The 25461-nt window shown below is 38.5% G+C and overlaps 1 protein-coding gene across 12 annotated transcripts in view; it reads left to right on the top strand.

Annotated features, from left to right (window-relative positions):
- Positions 1-25461, top strand: part of TBC1D1 (TBC1 domain family member 1) — a 96082-nt gene that overhangs the window by 45507 nt on the left and 25114 nt on the right. For 6 of the 12 annotated variants that reach the window (XM_046940281.1, XM_046940282.1, XM_046940283.1 and 3 more), the window contains 12 exons: positions 759-1292; positions 3956-4045; positions 6816-6920; positions 7337-7469; positions 8842-8933; positions 10414-10524; positions 13068-13196; positions 14669-14758; positions 16409-16698; positions 18174-18302; positions 20545-20664; positions 21793-21932. In XM_046940281.1, the coding sequence (XP_046796237.1) occupies positions 759-1292; positions 3956-4045; positions 6816-6920; positions 7337-7469; positions 8842-8933; positions 10414-10524; positions 13068-13196; positions 14669-14758; positions 16409-16698; positions 18174-18302; positions 20545-20664; positions 21793-21932 (1963 nt within the window). The remainder of the gene's footprint in view (positions 1-758; positions 1293-3955; positions 4046-6815; positions 6921-7336; positions 7470-8841; positions 8934-10413; positions 10525-13067; positions 13197-14668; positions 14759-16408; positions 16699-18173; positions 18303-20544; positions 20665-21792; positions 21933-25461) is intronic. The other 6 variants (XM_046940287.1, XM_046940289.1, XM_046940291.1 and 3 more) reach the window with 4 other exon arrangements.

Raw genomic sequence — 25461 nt, 5'->3', positions numbered from 1 at the left:
TCCTTGTTTGTTCAAATGATCACACTGAAGTCTTTATGAACACCTGGAGTACGCTCACTTTTTATTGTGTAGCTTTTTTTTTTTCCTCCAAGTCCTGTGCTGTTTCCTCTGTTGGTTTACATACACTGTTGTGTTCTGATAAGCCATACAGAGGTCTGAAGAAGATAGAGGTTGCATCTCCATTGCATTCTGTAGGCTCAGGGATGCCTTCTCTGCTTGAGAAGATGGCTTCCCTGGATTTTAGTCTGCTGCTCTCTGGCTTCCTTCTGTGCTGTCTGCAGCCAAACACTTGTGAAGTAAGCTTTTGATTCTTGATGGGGAACATTTGATCTGTCAGGAAACGGCCACGCTTGGTATGACCTGTTCTCAAAGTAATTTGAGGGGAATTAAGAGGCTGGCAGAATTCTCTCTTGTAAGCAAAGGTCATGGCCCTGTGGCAGCACCGTGTGCTGCCGAGGAACCTTTGTCTCAGGTGAATCAGAGCAGTGCAACGTCACCAGGCACCAGCAGTGCTCTTCTGATGATACATAGATGATGCTGAACTCCTGATGGTGGAACAAATGGGCAATTTATCTGGTCAGTGTTTTACCTTACTGTAACATAGATCTGCTGGAGAAATACAGGATCACTTCGGTTGGTCTTTCAGAAAGTAAAAACCATTGTTTAAGAACAGTTACAGCAGGGAGCCACTCTTCGTGTTGTAGCTTGCTTGTCATAAAGCACGATGCTAATTTTGTGGATTTTTTTTCCTCTTACAGGTGCCTGAGATTATAAGCTCTATTCGACAAGCTGGAAAAATCGCTCGTCAAGAAGAGTTTCAGAATAATCTTTCAGATATTGAAGACCCTTTTGCCAAAAAGTTTGAGGTGCTGTTCTGTGGACGTGTGACTGTAGCACATAAAAATGCACCCCCAGCACTCATAGATGAATGCATTGAGAAATTTAATCATGCGAGTTGTACAAAAAAATCAGATTCCGACTCCTCATCCCAACAACATGAAACTGCCGATAACTCCGGAGGCTTCTCTTTCAGCAACAAATTTCGGGCTGTCTTCCAACCCTTGATGGGTGAAGAGGAGGAGAAAAGGCCAATTAGGAAATCCTTTTCCCAACCTGGACTTCGTTCCTTGGCTTTTAAGAAGGATTTTCAAGAGGGAAGCCATAGGAGTAACAGCTTTGTCAGGTCTTTTGAAGAAGATGCCATTTCACTAAACCTAAAAAGTCAACTTATCTATGGACATAGCGTTGTGCAGCCAACAGACATTGCAGAAAACCGGACAATGTTGTTTACGGTAAAGCAAGATTTCAGCTAATGGTGGTGTTCTCACATCTTGGAGTTTGGAATGGCAAACAGCAGAGCTCTTTTTCTTGCAGATGGCAGTTACTTCTTTAATAACTTAATTGCAATTACCAGAGCTAAAACTAAACTCGCCTACTTCTTTATAAAGTGCTACCTGTCAGTATAAATTATTTTATGCAGTTAAAATAGCTTTGTGCTACATACTTTAAAACAGCACTTTCTGATATGTTGGGCTTCTAAAGTTAGAAGTTAGTTTCTAGTTACACAACTGCAACACAGTATGTGTAATTACCCTGGCTGTTAAGAGAAGAAATAAATTTACAGGTGAATGAATTACATGTAACTAGGGCAGAAGAAATGAACCACGATGTGGGCTAGCAGAATTTATGTCCTATGATAAGCAGCATAATTTATGAAGGCTTTTCAGCTTCCTAATGTCTGTGTAATACAGTAGTACGGTGACTCCCTCGCCTACTCCACACTATGTATGCTGCTGTCTTGCTTTTGTGTGGCTGGCAGTGCTCTTAGCATGATTAGTAAGCAGTGAAAGTACCATTTAAAGACCTTAGAAAGAAGTAAAGAAGATTTGTGCTATGTGCTCCTTCTTATAATCCTTCTGATTTATAATTTACTTATCATGTTTTATATTTCATAATATCTTATAATGCAAATGTGGAGCTGACTGCAGTAGCTGTCTGTTACGAGCTCATCTCAGATCTGTCAGCTGCTTTGGGGGTGGGAGTTTTTAGGAGCAGTAACAGCATTTTTTTAGGAGGAGGGAAAGAGAGCTGCTGCTAGAATGAAGATTGCCAAGGTTGTATGTCTGTAAGAAGTAACAGTAAGAGATGTAGTTAGCTATACCTGGTTAAAAACTTGTTTGCTTGTGTCAGGGTGGTAGCAGAGAGAGGAATGGAAGAAGATGGAGTGAAATTTTGCATTCTAGTAAAAACAATTCCATCTTTACCTTCTCCTGAGCAGATATTTCACACAGAAGATGTAAATGCCCCTTATTTGCCTCCTTATTATCCCTCTTTTGCCATTCAGCTAGTCTGAAATTAGTTGAATATAAGGAAGTAAAATAACCCTGCTTCATGACCCACAAGCTCATGGCACAGCTGAGTTCATGGATAGCCCCCACATTCATCAGTTTCTGAGTATGCATATGGTGTGCACAGGTTTTCTTCTTTACTCATCAGTTAGTGTGTGGCTACATAAGAAATGATCACAAGTACCTTCATAGCCAGAGGAGAACAATTGTTTGTATCTTCTCAGTTCAAGAAATCTGGGTTTTTCCCAAGCCTATTAGAGGAGAGTCTGGTCTATGAGGTGTGAAAAATGTTTGGATCAGCTATCTGTTAACTCTCCTGGCCTGGTTCATACAGTCTGGATTTTTAATTTCATTCTGAAGAACTGCTTCTCTAGCCATTCTCTTTGGCTTTTTTGTTTGTTTTGTTTTTATAGTATTCAGCTCATTTCTGATGATTTCTACTGTCCTGTCACCAAATATGAAAGGCATTTTTGGGGCTGCGCTAAGAGTGAGCCTCTGAAGAAGGGGAAGGCAGAGGGATAGGCTCCTGAATAGGTGTGAGAAGGAAAAGCCCTTAGGACACCCATGAGGTCAGCCCTGGGGACAGTAGAAGAAAATCATTGGGCAGTTGGGGAAAATGGTTGTGTTGGGCTGAAATGAAGGAAGAGGTGGAAGGCAAATATGCAGGGCTGCTTTTAGATGCAAAGAGGTGGCACATCTCACTCTGCCCTTTTACACACAGGATTCTCCCTCCCACATCTTCATGAAGTTGCAGCTGTATTGGTGACACTCATTCTTTGGGATTTGGTGGTTGTTGAAGCTTCAGCAAATTTATCTAAGTCATGTTGTGAATAGATCAGGATTCTTTTTAAAATCTAAGGCAAGACTTACCCTTAGCAGACTTTCCTGATGTGCTGGGAACTGTTAGGAGTCTGAACATAATCTGTTAAAATATTACAAAGGTATTGCCAAGAGTTGAGAAATCTGAGACAATAAAATATAAACCTTATAAAAAGCCTTCAGCCATCAAAAGTTTGCATCAGTTCTTGAGTCACTGCTGTGCAAATGGCCTACAGATTAAATTAGATTAGAAAATACACTCCAGTAACTTCATTTTTATAGTTAGAGCCTTTAAATTAGATGTTATGAGTATCTTAAATACATGAAATCCAACTCCTTCTTCCCTCCAGTAAGTAAATAAATGGGGTGGAATACAACTAGAGACACACATGGATTTAAATTTTGGGGCATTTTATTGAGTAGCTTTTGTAATATGGTGTATGCCAAGGCTGTGGAAACGAAGACAAGAGTGTTAATACATTTTCTCAGTGTGAAATGAATTACTTGTGGTATAACGTTACAGTCATCTAATTAATCACTGTTCTCAATCTCATGTTTCAAATGTGAAATTAAATCAGATTTCAGTAGTGTGCAGTGCCGTGAATGCCAAACCAATGTTGTTTATTCTCTCCTTATTGAGTAATAATTCACTGATTGGTTTAAAAGTACAGCTAGAATCAAGTCAGAGATTTTGTCCAGGAAATATTTTTGCAATGAGAAAAAAGTAATTCTGACGTTACTTGTTATCATCTTGTTATTTTTGCTTTTTTTTTTTCTTTCTTTTTCAGATTGGCCAGTCTGAAGTTTACCTTATCAGTCCTGACACAAAAAAAGTAGCAATTGAGAAAAGCTTTAAGGAAATATCATTTTGTTCTCAGGTAAGATTGGGCGTGTGTTCTTTCTTTAAAAGTAAACAAATAATAAATAAATAATAAAGGTGTGTATATATTCTCCACTTGTGAATCCTGATATATTTCTCTCCCAGCTTTTCAAATGGATTCTCACCCACATGATTTCAGTAATTGCTGTTTACAAGTTGCCAGTTAATCAGTAATTCTGTCAGACTGTCATTCTTTCCTTGTGTTTTGCATTGTAATTTCTGAGATAAAGGCTCACTTCCCTGTCTGGTGGATGAATAATACAACTTGGTAATTTCTGGCTGCAATTTCAGCAGGCATTATTGACAGTTGTGCAAATCTGTGATTTTCTCAGTTGCATCACTGTATTTTTCAGGGAGTGATAATGAGAGGGGACAAACAATCTGTAAGAGTTCTCTGAAAAAATACCTCTAAATTTAATTTTCAAGAGCATAAATTACATGTGAGTAAAAGACAACAGTCTGCAGTGCAGAAGTAATGTGTGTGAGAAGGCACATTTCAGAGCCTCCTCATTCACTGGCTTTCTTACACTCTTCTGCACTTGCTTACTTGCACAGAGACATTCTCCTCAGTGCCTTGCAGTCTAAATGATAGTGGAATCTTGCTAGAAGGTTTGCAATAGGTTTATGTACCCATTTTTTTAAATATTAGGGCTATTATTTGCTATAATTCTAGCTTATTTGTTTTCTGATATGGTTTGTTTTTTTAGTAAACTGATGAGGAAAGCTTTCATCATTAAATATATGTGTACCTATTCTAAAAATTTCAGAGCAAATTCACTAGTTTGCATGATGTCAGATCAAGAGCTTTGAAGAGAACCCCTTGATCACAGAAAATCGTTCCGTGTTCCCTTCTGCCCTTTCCCTAGGCAGCAGCTAGTGAGACAGACTTCATGTCATGCCCTACAGGCCAGCAGACTGTCATGCCTTTCAGGGCAGTAGTCTGATTGAGTCTGTCCTCCTGTCTGAAGCACGTGTGGTTGGGCAGATCCTGTGTCAGCTCGATGAGTGTTGATCCTGGGCTGCAGACCCAAGGGCTTTTACCCCAAGAATGCACGTTTCAGAAGACTAACCAGAACTATCTCACATATTTATCTTGGTCATACGAGAACCTTCTTAATTAACTTTTTCTTGGAGGCACTGGAGATAAGTTATAGAGGAAATCAGAACCAGTGCTTGATTTCCAGAATGCCCAACTCACCAGTAAGATATTGGAAATAGTTGGAAAAAGTATGTGACCCTGGGGCAGTGTCAGAGATTGCTGATCTGAAACAGCTGAGAGCAATTGCTTGCTGCTGGTACCTTGCAATTCTGTGAGCAGGGCCGTGATCCCAGGTGGGCTTCCTCCACTGCAGTGATTGGGCTTTCAGGAGAAGAATGGTGGGCAGGGTTGTTAAAGAAAGGGCACAGAAGTTTGTATCAACCCTTTCATGCATTATATAACTACCCCCCTAAAGTGCTTTAGCTTGGGCATCCAGCGGAGCAAGAGCTGGAGAAGCTGAGGGCTTGATATCATTTCAGTGTCCTGATCTGCTTGTTCTTGTGGTATATTAGTACCTGATTATGTGATAAAGCCTTTGTTGTCTATGTGTAAATATCACACTCTGAGAAACTGGGTATTTATATGTATTATTTTCCTTTATTCAACTGTCATGGTTTGAGGGTTTATTGGTAGTATTTTGAATGATAGAATGTTTGAGTTGCTGTAGAGTGTGTGATGCTATTATGCATTCTTTTTGGGCTACCTGCCTCTTCTGTTTTATACAAGTATTCTGTTTCAGTGTTTTTTAAGAAATATTTTCTTTGTGATAAAATGACAAAGAGAATATTCAGAAATTCCTGCTGAGTTAACAGGGAAAAGAAGAGGAAAAAAAATGTCGTGCCAGCTATCTTGAGATTACTTGACCTTCACTGAAATTTCTTATTCTATGATATTTCTGGTCGTTGTGAGTTGTTATTGTGACTTTCTGATGTAACAGCTTGCTTCACTGTGATATGGTAGTACTATGATAGCTAGAAGGTAACAAAAGGATACTGAGCGTAACTGTATTTGTATAAGTAAGTTCTACCACTCTGCATGGCATTCATCATAAGGTTTAACCACAAATTGTGCACTGAGGAGACATGCACAGGTATGACCTGATCCTACTCATCTGAAAGTCATTTCCTAAAAGAAAAAATTCCAGCAATTAAATAACTTCCTTAGCATTTTATCAGCAGGTAATGCTTATCTACTGTTCAAGTAGATTGTTCCTGACATTGTATGCATTTTAGAAGCAATAGTGCTTCCATGATTCATCTTTAATGTATTAAACCATTTTCATTTTTAAATAGCCAGGCTTTTAGATTTAATATATATATGTGCATCGATTTTTCATTGTTGCTTTATTTGCTCTTACAAATCTAAAACAATTGTCTACTTAAGCACAAGGGAAAAGGAACAGATGTTCCTCCACTGCTGTCTCCAACATTAAGTAAAATACATATTGAGTAGTATTTCTTTATCCTTGTGAGTGTTTTCCAGTGGATCTGTAATCAATCCCATTTACGACAAAACGAAGCATCTTACAAGTGAAATTTAAAAGTATCTTGAAGGTTCTGTAACAGAGGAGACTTTTTTAATGACCTTATGACTTTAATGTAGCTGTAACATAGATAGATGATGTCTCTGCTATCCTGTTGACTTTACGTGCCTTTTTTAATAGGAAAAAAACAAATACAAAACACTTAACGTAGATGGGACCACTTTATTCCTGTTGTTTTTGTGATAGGGAATTAGACATGTGGATCACTTTGGATTCATCTGCAGAGAGTCTTCAGAAAATGGAGGCTTCCACTTTGTTTGCTATGTGTTTCAGTGTACAGATGAAGCACTGGTAAGTGAAAGAAAAGAGAGACCTATTGTCATTTTGTGTTCTATATTTTGCTGGATATCTTCACAACTGTGGGGCTGTGCTATGGGTCAGTGCAGTGCCTCACTGCTGTAGTAGCCTTGAGTTTTTGGTGTTTTTTTTTCTTTTAATCGTATACAAGAAAACATTCCCAGATAGAAGCAGTGTCTATGACTATACCACAAAAATAAAAATGATTAGCTGGAAAAAGTGACTTCAATAATTTTTTTTTGTCCTTATGAGTTCTTGTGCTGTTTCTGCACACAAACAACTCCTCTTTGCTTAACATATGCACCTTCCCAAACAGCAGTGTCATTCTGAATGAAGGTTGTGTTTGTGTTAGGGAAAGGAGAAGGTCTGTGGAGAAGTGAAATTGTTCTTTTGCTCTCTGTTCTTTTTAGGTTGATGAAATCATGATGACATTGAAACAGGCTTTCACTGTAGCTGCTGTGCAACAAACTTCCAAGGCACAGCCCCAGCTCTGCGAAACGTGTCCTCTGCAAAGCCTGCATAAACTCTGTGAAAAGATAGAAGGTGGGGTTTAAGGGATTTTATGGTCTTTTTTTTTTTTTTTTCTAACACTTTTATTGGTGGCTGTCTTATGTGTGAAACTGTAGGGAAGTGACTGCTTAAGTAGAGCTGAAGATGTGGGGGGGGGAAAAAAACGGAGCACCGGTCTCTCTTATATGGAGAACTGTATAAAGTTATCTGTAAGCTAATAAGAACTTTCAAATAATCTAAGCTCCCATCTTGTATTTCAGTTGATTCTTTTTGAAAACAAATTAACAGTTTAAATGTGACGGAATTGCAAGTAGCCTAGCACAGTTAGCCATATGAATACAGCAAATTGCAGATAAGAAACTTCTCAAGAATACATACTGTAATAACCTGCTGTCCTGTTGAATCTGATTAGGTAATGGCGTTACAGAGGCACTAATATGAATCGAGGAGTTTTCAGTATACATGTTTGCGTCAAATGGAGCTGTTGTAGCCTAGAAAACAAGCTTAAGACAAAAGAACAAAACAAGTAATTATTTGCAATTCAGCAAATTTCACCATTAGGCTTAATTCATTTAAATGATTTCTGGAGTGATTAGAGGGGAACAGTAGCTTACCAGATCACAGAACTAGCTTGGTGGACTAAAAACTATCCAGCATTAATTTTGATGAAATTGGAGAACCTCCAAAACCACTTTCAACTCTGTTTTGGCCTTCAGCTAGCAATCAGTTTTTGGGGAAATTCTTCAATGCAAAGGAATTTTAATGTCTTTAATCATATCATCTGCTTCTGAAGGAGAAATGCCACGGTCAGAAACTGAAGTACAAAATGCTGTTGATGGTTTGCTGTTCTTCCACAGAAAATAAAAGGAAGAAACTTAATCCAGGATGAGAGCAGGAAAAAAATAATTTGAATGGGAAAGTAGTCAGCTTTAGGCTGTCAGTAAATATTCTCAGCAAGAAACAAATAACTTCCTTGCTAATGTGCAGCAAGTTTGCTCTTTTTCAGAAGAGTCTTAAGGCTTACAGATCGGAGAAAGTTGGTAGAAAACATACAGCAACCAAAATCCAGGCAGTTACTGAATAAAAACAGCAGCAAAATAGTCTATGAAAGCGCTTTATGTTGTGGGTTAATTTTGTTTTGTGTGGTGACGGGATCTTCTAGACCAGTTAAGAGTGTAATCCTGGTCTGTGCTCAATAAATCTCCTTGTTGCAAAGAGTTCATGTCCCTCATTTTAAAGTCATCTTCAGTAGTAGCTTTAAATTAACCTACCGTTCTTTCTCATGGCCTGTTATGAAATCATTGCATAGAGTCAGCTCATAAAATTGGTACTGATGAGCTTTAGCTTTTATTTTATACGTATTTCTGCAGTTGTTTATTTCTGCCAATTTTGTTCCTCTTATTAGGGTTACACCCTTCTAAGACTAAACTAGAACTGCAAAAGCATCTAACAACACTAAATAGCCAGGAGCAGGCTTCTGTTTTTGAAGAGGTTAAGGTAAGCTTTAGTGTAAAGAACCAGAATTATTCTTTTTTTTTTTGAGAACTATTCATTGGATTTATATCATAGGCTATTAATCACCTTGTGCTTTATTTTCTGCATCATTATTTTTGATATTTTTTTTCTATCTCAAAATTGGCTTATTTTTCTTCTTTTTATTCTTCTGATATGTTAACTTCTCACTGAGGGAAAACTGCATGTGCTTTTTTTGTGAGTCAAGGCAGTACTGTGCTTTGAGAGTCTTCAACTTTGAGAATGATCAAAACAAGTTACTGTAACGTTCCCAGATCAGAATGCCCTGTGTAAAAGTTAACCAAGATCTTAATACTTGTTGAACTAACTTAAAAAAAAAAAAAAAAAAAAGTTTAACTTTCTATCTTTTAAATAAGATTCAAGTTAGCATGGAGGAAAGCATAGCTGGATTTAAGATGGATGATGAACATTAAAAGCAATGTCATTGGGCTTGTCACATTAGATTAGGAAACTTCAAACTTTTTTAATACCATTTCCTTCCTGTTTTGAGTCATTCCAGTCTCTCTTTGTCTGTTTCCCTGTGGCAATTTATCATCCAGTACCAAATTTGGAAGTTGCTCTGTGGAGTGACTCAATTTGTATATAGCAGCTAGCAGGCACTGTTGCCTTCTTAGTAGTCTCTACATGTTTTAAGGACCTTGTTAATGCTTCTTGTAAGAGTTTGCAAGCAATGAACTTGGTTAAACCAATGGTAAAATATATCTCCTGCGTATCTTTTTCCATTGCTCTTTTGAGTTGGAGCGACTGAAATTTTAGTTACTGTGTTCGTAGAGCTTCATACGTTGTAACCAGAATATACCTTTTTTTTAATAATTGCCTTTCTAAGGGTATTATTTATTAATCTAAGGTGCTCTCCTGGCATTCGCTCCTTTATACTGCATCTTTTGCATTTCCTCAATTGGCTTTAAACCTAGCCCTGGAAAACCATGTTCTATATGATTAATTCTATAATTGTTTTTAATGTTTTTTAATGCATTATTCCATATCTAAATAGAGATTGATATATTCACCTTGTACAGCCCTGCACTCTAATTTTTAAGACACCTGTCATTTTCCAAAAAGTGAAATCTCTAGTGAGAGAGATTACTAGAAGCATCATGCTTAACAGCAGGACATACTTTAAGTATGCTACAACTCAGGACTACATTTTTTTTAATGGACAAACACATATTCTGAAGTTGTTATTTGCATGTAGCAGTTTCGTACTGTTATAATTGTCCTTTAGCTCTCACACAAAATCTGTCATCTTGAAAGTGTGGTTGAAGTGTTTCTCTGGCTGTGTTACTGCTTTTCTTGGGACACTGCTGTCCTCTGGTGGATTGAGACAGTAGCACTAATTTAAACTTGTAGTTACATTTTGACAGTGAGAAAATGAGAAGGGTGAGATTTTTGCTGTTTGTTTTATGAATGTGTATGACTGTGCTTGTGGTGTTTTTAATTAAAGAAATTGAGACCAAGAAATGATCAAAAAGAGAATGAGCTGATTATCTCTATTTTGAGAAACATGTATGAAGAAAAACAGAAGAACCATGTTCACGTTGGGGAAGGAAAACAAGTAAGTAACCATTCAGTTGTAGCTCATGTAAGAAAAAGCCAAGAAAAATCATTCCATACCTACGTCTTTCCAAATGCTAATTTCCATCAGTGGTATTTTGGTACTTCAAACTGTTGGCACTGTTGAACTTATGTCTGGTGTCACATGCTGAAATTAGGCATATATTGCATGCTTTGAGTTGTCCAGTGGTTCCAGACACTGGAGAAAGAGATGCAAGCTAGGTATGTCAATAATTTGATTGGTTCTTTCTTCTTGCTGCAATGATAATTCTGTCAGAGAGTATATAATGAATCTGTAATTGCTCTCACCTGATCTGTGGCTTTTGCCATCTCCTTGACTGTGTGAGCCAATGCCCCAGCAACACATTGGGATTGATCCTTGCTAAAAACCGTTATGTTGACTCAGTAGCTGAAAGTTATTTCTTGTGTGTAAACTACCATTTCCTCAAGGAGGAATAGCTGAGAAGCAATGCTGTATAATCAACAGGAGAGATCATGGAGTTGCAGGGATTGGAAGGGACCTCAAAAGATCAAGTCAAACCCTTCCTGCTAAAGCATTGCCATCTATTTCCAAAGAGCTAAGCTACTGTACCTTCTTTATCAGGTCATCAGTATTTATACAGCACAGTGAAGATTTTTTGAAAATGATTAATGGCTTTGGATGCCTTCTTCTGTGCCTTACTTGAAATGCCTCAAGGAGATCTGTATTTCAAAAGATAATTGGCACCCGTTCTGTGAAAACTTTCAGTTCTGATTATTTGACCCTTTGCAGAATGTTGGCTGACTCCCACCACTTCTGGCTGTGTCGTGACAGCTGTGGGCCATTGTGATACCAGCTAATAAACTAATAAATGGTAATTAGACCTCTGATGAAATTGGGAAAGTAACAGCAAGTCTTCATTTACTATTCATTTATTTTGTTAATCTCTTCATATTTCATGGTTTACTAGTTACTTACTGGCCTCTCAGAGAAAGCAGAAAGAACACTTCATATTTAGTTCTCTGGTTTCTTGGCTTGGACTTCTCAGTGGAAATATATTTTTAAAGACAAAAAAAAAAAAACAACAAACAAACCCAACAACACAGTGTTGGCATGACAGGAAGAAACATTGCATGGTGTTCTTTATCGTCATATCTGAAATAATGCGTACTATTAATTAGTTGTCAGTTATGAGTGGTTTGGAAGTAAAGATATATAAAGCAAGATAATATCTTAATATATACTCAGTGTTTTTTGAAAATTCTTGAGCCCTGCTGCAGTTCGTTTGCTCAGCTTCTGAAGCCAAAAGTGGTTAATCTGACACTTGCAAGGATGCGAAGGCTCTAAGAGCAGAGTTGACTTGCCCTTAGTCCCTCATTTTTCTTAGCGTAACGTTCTATGTTTATTCTGCTAATTTATCTCCAGAACTGTGTGACAGCAGATACCTTTGAACATGTATTCTGGCACTGTTACTTGTCTCAGCAGTTATTAGCCATGACTTGCTGGTGTCCCTGTTTCCTTCTTTTCTGCATAGCTATTTACTTTAATACTTCTCTCTCCGCTGTATGTTGGTGGTGTTTGTTTTTTCCTCTCCTGATGTAAATACAAACGGTATAAACAAGTGATACTAGCACATGGATCTTTTTGAACAAAAATGACCTTCAAAATAAATGCTTTTTGTAAGAACATAATAGCAGCAGCATCTAACTGGCCCTTAAGATGAATAAAAAGGAAAAGAAAATCCTAAGTCAAATTTTGTAGTACTGCAAATAGGAAGCTTTAAAATTGTACGTAGACAGAACTATTCAGTGATGCAAGTGTCTCATAGCTGTTCAGTTAGTTGTGCATGTACTGGTAGTTACATAGATTGAGCATTCAAATCTCTGAAGTTAATACCAGGTAGAGAAGGCTACAGTGCCTGACAGCCTCACGATGAACCCCAAAAACAGCAGTGAAAATTGTGCTGCAGGCGTTAGGCTTAGATGCTGATATTTGCACTGTAGTGTCATTTTATTCAATTTGCTACTCTAATCATCACAAGCACTGGAAAGGGACTTAAATGTTTCTTTAAAAGTAAAAAATCTGAATAGACCGTTAACTTTAAAATGGAAGGGTTCCTCCTGTTGAAGTATATAGAAGGGTTGGGTTATTACACACCTTTGCAACACTTATAAAGTCTGATATTTATGTGATGAAGATACTTGAGAGTTCTCATGAAGCGTATCTCGGCTGGAGAAAAGTGATTCTTTGAGAAATCCCCGATCTGTTACACTTGAACTTTAGAACTTACACAACCGTGCTTTGGCAGTAAAGAAAAGCTATAAATTCTCACTGAGACGGCGATTCTTCTAAAGCAGGTTGCTACACTCCAAAAACGTGGTTTGAAGAAATTTCCTAGGGTAGCTTGGTAAGCTTCAGTATAAGTATCAGTGGAGGAAAAGATATGAAAAACCCGGGACACTAGGAGGAAAGAATTGATACGTTACAGTAATCTTCATATTTTTCACTGAGATGCTGCTCCACACTGCTTTGTGTTTCACATTTATGTTTATAAACACTTACAGACTTCACAACCGTCTGCTGAGAATGCTGTAAATGAAGTGCCCAGCAGTGCTCCAAGATTCAGATTAGATATGTTAAAGAACAAGGCAAAAAGATCTCTGACGGAATCATTTGAAAGTATTTTATCACGTGTAAGTATCCTCGTGTTTATTGCCTCTGACCATAATTTTGTTGCTTTATTTACTCAAATAGTAGGCACACCACACTTACTATCCTTTCAAGTTGCAGCTAAGTGGCTATTAAAGATAGAGTGCAAAAAATACATGAGAAAATAAGTGATTACAAACGTTCACTTCTAATTATGTAGAAGGAAGTTACTAGGGGACTGACTAAGCATTCCTAACAAGACAATGTTATTAATAAATGACAGAACTTCTGAATACTGAGGCATCTGAACTTTTAAATGCTAGCGTCCTGGTTTTGACTGGGATAGTGTTAATTTTCTTCATAGTGACTGGTTTAGTGCATGTTTTGGATTTGGGAGGAAAACAGTGGTGATAACGCGCTGATGTTTTAATTGTTGCTGAGCAGTGCTTACAGTAGGTAAGGGATGTTTCAGCTTCTTGCACTGTTCTATCAGTGGGAGGCTGGGGGCTGTACACAGAGCTGAGGGGGAACAGGATCAGGGCAGTTGACCCATACTAGCCAAAAGGATATTCCATGCCACATGGTGTCATGCCAAACAATAAAACTGTGGGAGTTGGCCAGGAGGCTGCTCTTGACTGGAGCCTGACTGGGCAGTGGTTGGCAGGTGGCACACTGATTGAATGGTGCATCACTTGTATTGTGTATTCTTTTATTTATGTTATAATTACTTTCCCTTCCTTTTCCATGCTATTAAATTATCTATATTTCAACTTGCAAAGTTTTACTCTTTTTTTCCCCCCAATTGTCTGCTCCATCCTACTGTGGGGGAGTGAGCAAATGGCTGTGTGGTGCTCAGCTGCCTACTGTGTTAAACCACAACAGCCAGAGACTATTTGAAGGCAAGATATTTTAAGAACTTCAGAAGGCCCTAGGGATATGCAGGCATTTGGGCAATGTCACATCAGGTAAAATTCTTCATAAACAGTGTTGGCAGTACCTGTTAGTGTGAACAATTTGAACTCCCATGTAATAGTTATCCCCAAGAAACCGATCGTGAGCAAATGGCTGAAAATATCTGTTAATTACACAACAGTGGCTAAGAAAACAGATCTGATGTCAGATTTAAGTACTGCTTCAGCCTACAGGATGACTTCTCATTTAAATATTCTTTGTTCTGCACCTCCTTTCAAAGCAGATACAGTGCAAAGTAGGTGCTTTAATAGTGGTTATAGTATGTATGCGTAATATGTGATTATATTCACATATAATGTGTGTAGTTGCTTATGAGAATTCCCTAATTGAATAGATGTCATTGAAAATGTCAGTAACTGTCCTGAATGAAGCCTCTGTCTTTCACAGAGGCAAGGACTGTTGCTAGGAATTTGGAAAAATTAGCTATTGTCTTTGAAAGCTACAGATTCTGTCTATGCTCTGAACATCTCTTTTTGGTATGCCCCATTTCCTGATATGCCCCGTGTGTTATAAGCTTAATTGTTGCTGTGCTTTGTTTCTACAGGGCAGTAAAACCAGAGGTCCTCTGGACAGTTCTAGTGGATCTGTGGACCTGGAGGCCTCTGTGTCCAGTAACTTAAGCAGCACAAATAAAGTGAGTAAAGCCTGTGATGCACGTATGTAGTGAGAAACTTCTGTTAATATACCTAAAATGACTAGTCAGATGTGAAATCCAGTTAGCAACTGATCATATAACTGTTTTGATTATGTTTGGGGAGTAGACAACCTAATTGTGTTCAAGAGGAAATAAACCTCAGAATGATAAAAGCAGAATTACCTAGGAGAGTCTAGGTATACCCTCTTCTTCCTAACTGTGAGAGTCCTGCTGCTGCTTGCTGATCCACTAGGGTATGTTTTTATCCCTGTGTTGAGTTCCTCTGAGGTTGATGGGGATGCGCCCACTGCTGATGGCCCCTTGGATCAACCACTGTCTTCCCTTTCACTTTCCCAGCTTGAAACAAATTTTTCTGTTTTTTAGGATTTGTGAGTTGATTACCCAAAACACTTTTCATGTTTAAAATATGTTTAAATCCTCTGAGGAATAACTTGAGCGAGCTAATTTCCCAATTTAGTCTGGTAACAGAAATTCAGATTAAGAAATTGCAGTCAGATGCCAGCACAGTGGTAATGTGTACAGTGCCATCATCTATGGAGTTTCACTAAATTCTGTACTGTTGAATAAGGTGAGGCCCATACTTAGTCTGTATTTATGATCTACAGAAGTTTTAAGCTTTACGTCTTTCTTTGAGTTCCTTGTATTATAAAAAATAACAGCGCGATTGGGATTCCATTTGAATTAGAAACTTACTGTACTACATATAATATATATTTTGTATATATGGATCTTATCATGCAGAGATATATATATATGAACTAATATATTATATAACATCTGAGTATTGCAAAAATGTGCCGCAAACAAATTTGATAACTACCATGCTCTTGACCCTAATCTGGTTAGTTTCAGCCCTGAAAGTACCTACCATGAATGCAGAATTGTATTCTTAGGGAATATAAAACTAAACCAAGAAGTGGGGTCATTTCCCTTTTTGTATGGCTAGAAAGCTTTTAGTCTGAGCAAAATGTTATGAACAAATAGCAATACGGAAAGACAGACATTTTCCTTGGACATGTGAGGCTTGGGTACAGCTATCCATTCTGCTCTAGCGCATCGTCACCTATGGAGGACTCCTGACTGGTGGTAATCAAAAGTCTACTCCTTAGTTAGACCATACCATGCTTATGATTTTGAAGGAATGGCTGACTTTGCAAGAAATACATGAGGTGAGGAACAAAGAAAAATACTTCATTTTGGACTAAAACAAGGCATTTAGTCGTAGGATTAAAGTCTTTTGTGTGAGGCTTCTAATAGGCAAAAAGAATCTTAACCTTGTTAAATGAAGTGCTAGATATACAGTAATTTGAAATACTGCTTTTTTCATTGCTGTTACTGTCATCCAAACCTGACTGTTCATTTCCTCTTATTTCCAAGTCATGTTCAGTATACAGCAAAACATAATCACTAGCAAAATTATTTTTCCTCTGTAAAATGGAGACTGATTTGGTGACCTAAATGATGAAGAACAAAACCAAAAGATATCAAAGAGTCTTTCTTTGGGATATCACAATAAAAATATGCAAGCTTGAAGCAGATCTCTGAGGGGGTTTATAATGACATGGAACTGCAACTCCAAAAACTGATTGTAAAACCACATGTTGATAACCTTTTCTTTTGTTCTCCTAGGAGCAACCACTGTCTGAAAGGGAGACAGACAGAGTTCCTACACTTCCTCCAGAGAATGCTGTCAAGAGCAGTGGATCAGTGGGTGATCTTTCCAGTGACCCAGATAGTTATGCTATTGATCATTCTGTTACATTACCTCAACAAAGCTTTCGAAGGCGAGCAAACACACTAAGTCATTTACCATCAGAAAGCCGGGAATCTCTGGTACCTGTTGAAACATCACCATCTGTTCCCCAGAGGAAACTTATGAGGTATCACTCAGTGAGCACAGAAACTCCTCACAAGAGAAAGTAAGACTTACTGAAAGCAGGCTGTGCTTTCATTTGTTGAGGGCATGTTCGGGATGATGATGATTACATACCAGATATGTCCTCCTAGTGGATAAGAAATGTATCACAGCAGTGTGCCACTTAAGTGGTTTGTAGGTGCCTTGTTTGAAATGCTGAGTTTCCCCAGGGGGAAACGAAACCTGAGATGTGTGCTTCCACACTTTGTGTCACAAAGCTAAGTGTAAGGACAATACAGGATTGCTCCTAAAATGTTAGATTATATTTTTATAAGCAATGTTCAGTAATTTTTGTTGTTGATCTGCTAAATGCTACATTTACCCTGTCTGTCTCTAGAGAAAAATACTGCAGCGTTTCTGATGCTGCAGATCTTACTGTTTGGTGAATTCATGTATAATTCTAAAGTAACACACAAACTTGACATAAATTGACATAACTGTTGATAGATGTGAAGCTCTTGTGCAGCATTTCAATGAGCCTATGTAAATTTTACTTGCAAAAACAAGTTACTGGCTGCCTTAATGCTAATATTCTTCAAGCTGTCCTCCTTCGTAAGCCTGCCTCTGCATTTTCAAAGTCTTTGAACATTATGGCAGCTTTCTTTCCTCCCTCTATCTGGCTTTTTCCAATTACTATGGAAACGCTTCTGTCTGTAGGCTTCTGTTTCGCTGCCAAAACTGCTCGTTTACACAAGTTAGGCAGTACAAAATCTGTATGTGTTCCAACTCATTTTTCCCTGCAGGAGGCAGGGCAGCATAAGAACGTGCCTGGAATAGGCGATGACAGCAAAGGAACATTAAATTATACCATTTAAAAGGAAACATAACCTAGGTTGCCTTTTCGTCCCTTTTTTGAACCTTTTTAATTCTTAAATACCAGAATGTGTTTGTAGTGCAGTTTAGAACTTGTGCTGTTGGTCTGTCACCTTCATGAAAGTTGCCTCGCATTTGTTGCTGCTTGTTCAGACAGTTTCTACCCTTAATGTAGGAATGCGGTTAAAAATTGAGTGTATTTTTAATTTCCTTGGTTATTGCTATTAGGGCTTTTTACTAAGGCTCAAGTGTGCCTGCTCCTTCACATAATTTAACCTAGAAAGAAAACACTGTTTACATACATTTCACAGGGAACACACAGAACAGGACTTAGAAGAGCTGTATGTTGAACAAGTCTTGTATGTTTTATGAGTGTTTTTTCAGTAGCTTACACCAGCAGATAAGTTGTTTTTAAACTCTCAACCTTGTTGATTGGGTTAAAATGTTCAGCCTCTTGCAGTTACAGCATTAACTGTGAAAAATGTATGAAATGGCTGATTTGTATTTGACAGGTTACTTTCAAGGATTAGAGAAGATATTTCACTTTTTTTTTCTTCCCCATTTCCTCTCTCTTACTGTGTTTTGTTCTTTCTGTTACCTCAACTCCATTCCTCTGGTTGGAATCCCACCATACGGTTTGAACACATCTGTCGGCGAACCTAAAAGTTCTTCTGGTCAACTTGCACGTTCTCCTACTCTAGCTCGTCTTAATCCCTCGGCCTCTTCACCCAACTTTTTTAAATATCTAAGGCATAATTCAAGTGGAGAACAAAGTGGGCATTTTGCACAAAAGAGGTGAGATAGCACCTGTATATAGTGTGGGGTAGGGTTTTACCATGCTGTAAATATGAAGCTCTGTAGCGTAAGTAATTAAAATTACTTAATAAAAATTGAAGGTGGTAGATTTTTATGGGAGGAGGAACTCAGCTGCTTTGCTACTGAATGTAGCTCTGATGCTTGCATGATTTTTTGTTTTGATACAGAAAATTCTTTCAGACACATGGCATTCTTTGGAGCTGCTTGCTCCGAAGCAGCTTCTTGTTATGCAGCAGACAGCAGCCCTGCCTGAATTGTGCCAATGATAAGTTGCCAAGAACCTGAGATCCAGCTCGCTCTGTCTCTCCTGAATCATTCAGTTCTGTTTTGCTTTTTTCATGGCAACACAGAAATACATTAATATTCTTTTAATATTCTTTTGTGCCTGACATTTAAAGGCAAATTAACTAAGTTAACTAAATTGGACAAAAAATGGCTGGACTGTGAAGAACCAATTGAGGAGAAAGAAAAAGGCAGAAATGAGCTCATGTGTTTGTCTTGTTTAATTTGTCATGGTTACACTCAGTAGTATCAAATAATAATTTTCTGTGCTTTGTTTCTTAGAACAAAAATGTGCATAGAGAACGTTGAGGAAAGCACATTAACTTTTCATTTCCCTGAGATCCTGAAATAAGGAGCTGCCTAAAAATCTTAACCACGCAACCCCTTCAAGTTAAACTGCTTATTTTAGCTCAAAATGTTAATGAGGCTGAATGGCCTTGGAAGCACTGTCAGCACTTCTGGCCAACAAATTTTATTGCTGTTTGTTTTGGGGTGGGTTTTTTGTTGTTGTTTGCTTTTCTGGAAGGTATAGGTTTCCTCTTCTCTCAAGGTGAGAACTCTTCTGATCCAGGGAAAGTACCGAACCCAGAGCTTGATTTCACCAGTCTCTTCGTTTGTATTTGCTGAGCACTATCTAGCGTCCCTCTTAATTTAGCTTCACCTCAGAAGTATGATATAATTCAAGGGATGAAATATGAGTCTTCAGTGTCACCTTTACTCTGCGTTTATCCAGGCCTGAACACCGTGCTAACAGTCCCTTACTTGAATCTTGAAGGTTAAGTTCTCCAAAGTAGATTCTTCTAAAGTAGATTAGGAGATAGATTCTGTATTTACAGCAGCGCCTTCTCCTTCCCTTTCTCTATGGTTCAGTGATATACTGTAGTAAACCTCTAAGCAACCAGACTGAGAGCTGAAATTGATAGGGATATCAAATAAGTTAATGAGTTTAAATTGAATGAAGTCAAACTGCCCAAGCAGACTGAATTTCTGTGTGAAATCACCATGTAATTGCAATTGATTGACAATGAGATTGTAAGTGAAACTTGTTTACAGGGTACACCACACTACAGCAGGATGTTCCTCATGCTCAGTACCAGCTACTAAACAACTGCTTCATCTTTGAGGCAGATTTAAATGCCATCTAAATACAATATTATGGTTTCTCACAAACTCTTCTCACTAGAATTCTGTAGGTCAAGAGTAAATTCTCCTACTCAAGTGTTTTTGTGTACTCTTCTCACCAAGCCCAAGTAATTTTCTTCAGAGTTGTTCTCATGTCCTTCTACTAACCAGCTTCTGCGTATGCTGGGAGGTTATTATTTTACAAGAGAGAGCAGAACCAGGAATTGTGTTGATCAGAAGACAGTTGATGAAGTTTGATTAGTGCTCCTGTCTGTTGCATAAGTAAAGCTGCAATCCTAAATAAATCATCAGTCAGAAAGCTCGGCTTTTTGTTTAAACGTTCCAAGCTTGTCTGAATAAAAGCCTGTTAATGCTTTTCAAAACGCTCTTTGCCAAAGTCTTGGATTTCATTTGCCAGTACAAAGATCATCAGAGCCAGCTTTTCCTAACCTTTTCTTCCAACCTTAGGCAATCATTGAAATTGATATTTAGGTAATTTTTCAATTATAAAGTTAGTATTGGTTCTTAGTAGGTTAAAGGAACTTGAAATGTACAACAGGAATTTTATGATATAACAAAGAATAATGTTTACTGGAAGCATATTTATTTATGTCTGGACATTTTAGTTTGCCCAAACAAATAAGCATTTCAAAGTAGCGCTTTGTTAGTGGTTTTAGTTTTGACTTTGGTTTCCTTGATATTTACGCCTTCAGGATTTAGCTGCTGTCTGTTTGAAACTTAGCAGTATGTGTTATTTTTATTCTGTGGATTTATACTTCCTTGTTCTAAACTATACTTTTCCCAACTGCACTCTCAGCATCTCCTACCGTACTGCCTTAAGGAAAAAGCTTCATTCTTCCTCTTCTGTGCCAAATTTCTTAAAATTTCTGGCTCCTGTAGATGAAAATAACACCTCAGACTTTAGGAGCACAACAAGGTAGGGTTTCTCTCTTTAACCCCGGAGGTAAAACTGTATTATTCAAAGGTTTCTTTGTTTGAAGTATTTGAAATGCTTCCCACACTTGCAAAATCTGACTTGTGCAACAGTTCGCTTGCATGTATTCTGCATGTGATTACTGTTGAAAGGATGGAGCTATCTCAGACTCCTCTCTTGCAGTGTTTGCAGAGCTTATCCAGTTTGGTGTTGTGACGGTCACGCAGCTTGCATCTCTTCACTTGTGATTATTCCTGCAAAAGGACTATATTAGCAGTTTTTAGTGAAGAGAACGTATGTGGTTCACCCTAAGCAATGTCAGCCTCCTTAGGGTGGGAGGAGAAGATGGTCTGTAAAATGCTGTTCTCAGTTACCAGAGCTGTTTGAAGTTCATTTACATCAGTCTTTGAGTTGAGCGGTAATCACTTAAAAAATGGGATTTTTTAATAGGAAGATAGCATTGCTGTACATTTTTTCATTTAATAATCTGAATAAAAACTTCAGCTATGTAGTTCTTGTATTCCATCAAAGGAGTAACAGCTAGGGCCCATGGATGCTGTTCCCAAATTTATTGCTTATTTCACACAGTGACTTGGGAACACAAAGATTAAAGTTTTTGCTCTAATTTTGTGTTGTGAAGGAGTGTACTACGTATCTGACTCACAGAAGGCTAGCGGTTTAATTAATGTTTGTAAAGCTCCTTAAGGTTTGCTGATAAAAGGCATCAGCAGCACTCCGTCTCCTGCAAATAACTGCAACTTATTGTGGATGGTATAATAATGATGGCAGCAGAATGGTAACAATACTTCGACATAGACCATCATATATCTTCAATGCAGTGAGTTTAATGCACTGCCACAAAGAAAGTTGCAAAAGAAATGGAACTATAGAAAGCAGGTTGCACAGAGCTGTGAACCCCTTCTGGTGAACTTGAGTGATGTTTGCAGCCTTGTGTAAGCCTGCTGCTACCAAGCAGGTTTCACCCACCTAACACTTACAGCTTGACACAGCATGTGCACAGAGCACTGCGCTTAGCAGATGGTTCTTATTATGCTCACTGAACTCTACGTTGCTGTTCCTGGCAGATTTGAGTAACCTACTCACAAGGCATTCTGTGTTCTGCAATTTTAGTGACTACGAATCCAAACACAGCCAGCAGGCTGCTGGTGCTGACAGCCCTGTAAGGACTCGACGACATTCTTGGAGACAGCAGATATTCCTGCGAGTGGCCACTCCTCAGAAAGCATGTGATTCTCCCAGTCGGTACGATGGTAAGTCTGCATTGGATTCCAAGAATGTTCCATGTTGTTAGTGGGTATAACCTGTGAATTGTGGCCCATTTTGTCTACTGCATGGGTGTGCTTGCCCAGTGCTCTGTTTGTACTGCCTTTGTGGCTTCTCACTTCAGGGTTATGCCAAACTCACCAGCTCGTGGAGTTTTTATTTTTCAACTTCATACATAACTTAGTTCTGAGAGTGCAAAATTAACTAACCAGGGAAGAAATTGTTTTCTAGATGTACTGTTTTAATGAGTTTGGGGAGGAAAAAAAAAATCAAGTATTGCTTTCAAGAAAATGTGATCCTTCTATTTCATCTTCCCATGCTGAAGTTTGGAACCAGAAAAATCCAGCCCTAGGAGAAGGAATTAAAACTCAACTGAAGTCATGAAAGAAATTTATCATGCTTATTTCATACCAGATTGGATGTGACCTCACAATGTGCTGCCTCATTCTGTAATTCCTTATCACATTTGCAATGATTATCCAGTGTACCTTCTTTCTTGAATACCTGTAGATGTGAAGAAACACAGATCAGGGGAAAAAAAATCACTGCTTGTGAGCATGCAGGTACATCATTTTACACATCTCACCTTATGTGAGCTTGGCACATGCCACATCACACACTGGGATCAAAAGCACCCCAGAGAACTTGGCTCCAGATAACAGTTTCTGACTCACTGGAAGTTGAACTTCACTGCTGGAGCTCTGCAAGCTCTACCTTCTGTCTGATCTCTATGGCCATAGCGTAAGAGTCACCAGGACCCTGAGGGAACAATATGCTGTAATAAACGTAGTAATGAAATACTGTTTGAATAGGCTGGGGAAGCTGTCAGGTTAACAGTTATTGAAACATTTTATTGCGTCTTAAAAAGATACCTCCTTAATGAACTGAACACTGCACGTAACGAAAGTGTTTCTGTCATTAACTAGTTGCTTGCAATGTATTATACTTAATAACTTAATTGATTACTTATTATACTTAATTGCTAATTATACTTAATTACTTAATGTGGCGTAAGCTGTATATAGGCATAGATACCTCCCTCAAATGTAGTATACTTCAAAACTAAGTCATCTCAAGAGCCTGTCAACATAAATATACATGTGAAATGCTCTCCTAAGTTTCAAGGTGTGGGAAGGGGATATTCAGCCTCAGCTGTTCTGTGAAGCTAATAGTTTGTGAATCTTGACACATCTTTCTACAACTGAAAGTGGACTTCCTAGTTTTTGAGAGCCACAAAATATTTCCTTATTAAATGGGAAAAAACAAACCCGCCCCAAACTGCCTGCCCAGACACTTCTTTTGAGACATAATAGTTGCAAGATAGAATTTTAACAGCCTGCAGCTGGATAAGCAGCAAAGTTGAAGAAACATGTATGGCAAAAAAGGAAAACAGGAAGTGTTATTAATCTAGGGAGCAACTTAAAGTAACTGGCCTTTTTATTCACTCTTGTTTTCCTTATCTGTTTTTGTTGCAATGTACATATTCAGTTTATGAGCAGAGGGAGAAAACTCAGACTTTTTCTTAGCAAGTATTAGATTTTCTTGTTTGGATTTTTGTGGATCTCTTGGAACATTTTTGGCAGTGAAGGATGCTGAGTGATGATCAGTTCTCTGTAGCCTTTGAGTGATCCTACCTTGGCACTCACCATCACAGTTACCTTAGTAGGCTCTGTAGCTCCATAGAAAATATAACTAGCTATTGCTTATCAGCCTGTTCCTTTTTCTTTCATCTTCACTTAAGGAGAAGCAACATATACAGCAGATTTGATCAGTTTGATAAGAGTTAACTGTAGTTGGTTTTCCATATTTAATTTTTTTTAAGGTTTCTTTGCTCACTTTAGACTGATCTCCTTTGGAAACAGACTTGATGAAAACAGCTGACATATGACCAAAAGATTAATTTCAGCCAAATTAGATGGAGAGCAGAGAGGTGCTTATGATGAACCTGAGGTGTCTAGCATCCTGAGTTTCCACATGAAGTTTGCTGCACCAAGTCCCACTCCGGACTCATTCTTCTTTAGGAAGTGTTCATTAATAGTTTGAACGCCAGTTGAACTAAACTTTTGTCTCTTGTAGCTTAGCTGGAGGAAAATGTTTGCTAGCTGTGCTTGCTTGGCTGCCTTGTCTTGCACAAGGCAAAGAGCAAACTGTTTTCCAAGTACCATCATTTAAATATATGACTTGCCTTATACTTGAAGGAGGTTGTCAGACTCAGTGGAGTTAAAAAACAATACTTACAGTACTTATAGTAGATATACCAAAGTGCCTTTTTCCATGCCAGTTGTGACTCCTGCCTCACCTGACAGCGAGACTCAATCCAGCCCCATTCAGACAAGGTGTGCACTCTAGAGACAACAGAAACCTTTGCGTACAGGAAACCATTACTTCTGGTTCCTAAAGGAGCAATGTCCAACATACATGTCCTTCCTCTTGACACCTCCTGCTTGTGGGTGCTGCAAACTCACAGCTGTGTTCTGTCTCCTGCCACTTTCTCAAGGCAGTACTGAAGCTGAAGGGTCCTCAGTGATTTATGATGAAGCACATAGAAGGAGTATCATGCAGTTATCTGCCTGGAAGGACAGCTTGTCACAGCCCCTGCCTGTATCTCAATCACTGGTGAGCTTGAAGAGGCTGACCAATGGTATAGGGATTTTGAAAGAATTTTCTGCATACATTAAATGACCTGTAGAGATTTTTATTGCTTTTCAGCTGTGTAGTAATTGGGCAGATCAATACAGTGGGAAAGGTATTACAACAAAGGTGTGATGACAGAAAGACCGGCACAATAGAGAGGTGCTCTAAAGGAATGGAAGATTGCTCACCCATATCAGAAGATTCCAGGCTTGCAGGGGAAAGCTTCACCAAGGAGGGATCTCCAACCAGAGATTCTTCCCTAGTGGCAGTCAGCCCTTAAATGAGATCTAAGAGAGGTGCAGCCAGGCTCAATGCCTTCCTGTCACTCAGGTGAATTGCCTTCACCTGTGCTCCCAGGGCTGACCAGGTCCTTTCCCCAGGTGCTCAATCAGTGGTTCAGGCCATGACTCAACAGTTCCCATACAAGCTGGAAATTAGAAGTTTATTAATTGGTTTAAAAATGTTATTTTTAATGTAGTGAGCTGTTGTGCAACATCTTCTCCTGCTGTTTGCCCCTTGTCATGCTCCTGATCTCCTCTTATACTCTTTTAGTCTGTGTCAGAAGGGTTTGCGTATGTAAATGATTTGGTTTGCGTTCCTTTTAATTTATTTCTTTTAATATTTGCCAGAATTGCTGCACGGCAAAATTAATACTCAACCATCCACTTGTAGTTGGAAAAGGGGTCTGAAATACATTTTCAGAACAGTAGTGTTTCTGTTGAGTAAAATTTTTCTTCGATGTGGTTCACGGAAAGCTGTTGAGTATAGAGCCCAGTCTGGGCTGGAGGGTCTGAAGCTGAGTAGCTGTGCTGCTGTGGGTGGTGTGGAGCACTGGGGGGCAGCGTTTCACTCACTGCCAGCTTAAGGCAAGCTCTGCATCTT

This window comes from Gallus gallus, chromosome 4, assembly GCF_016699485.2.
Source record: "Gallus gallus isolate bGalGal1 chromosome 4, bGalGal1.mat.broiler.GRCg7b, whole genome shotgun sequence".
Lineage (NCBI taxonomy): Eukaryota > Metazoa > Chordata > Aves > Galliformes > Phasianidae > Gallus > Gallus gallus.
The sequence above is the reverse complement of the archived record's forward strand: the minus strand, read 5'-3'. Positions and strand labels throughout refer to the sequence as shown.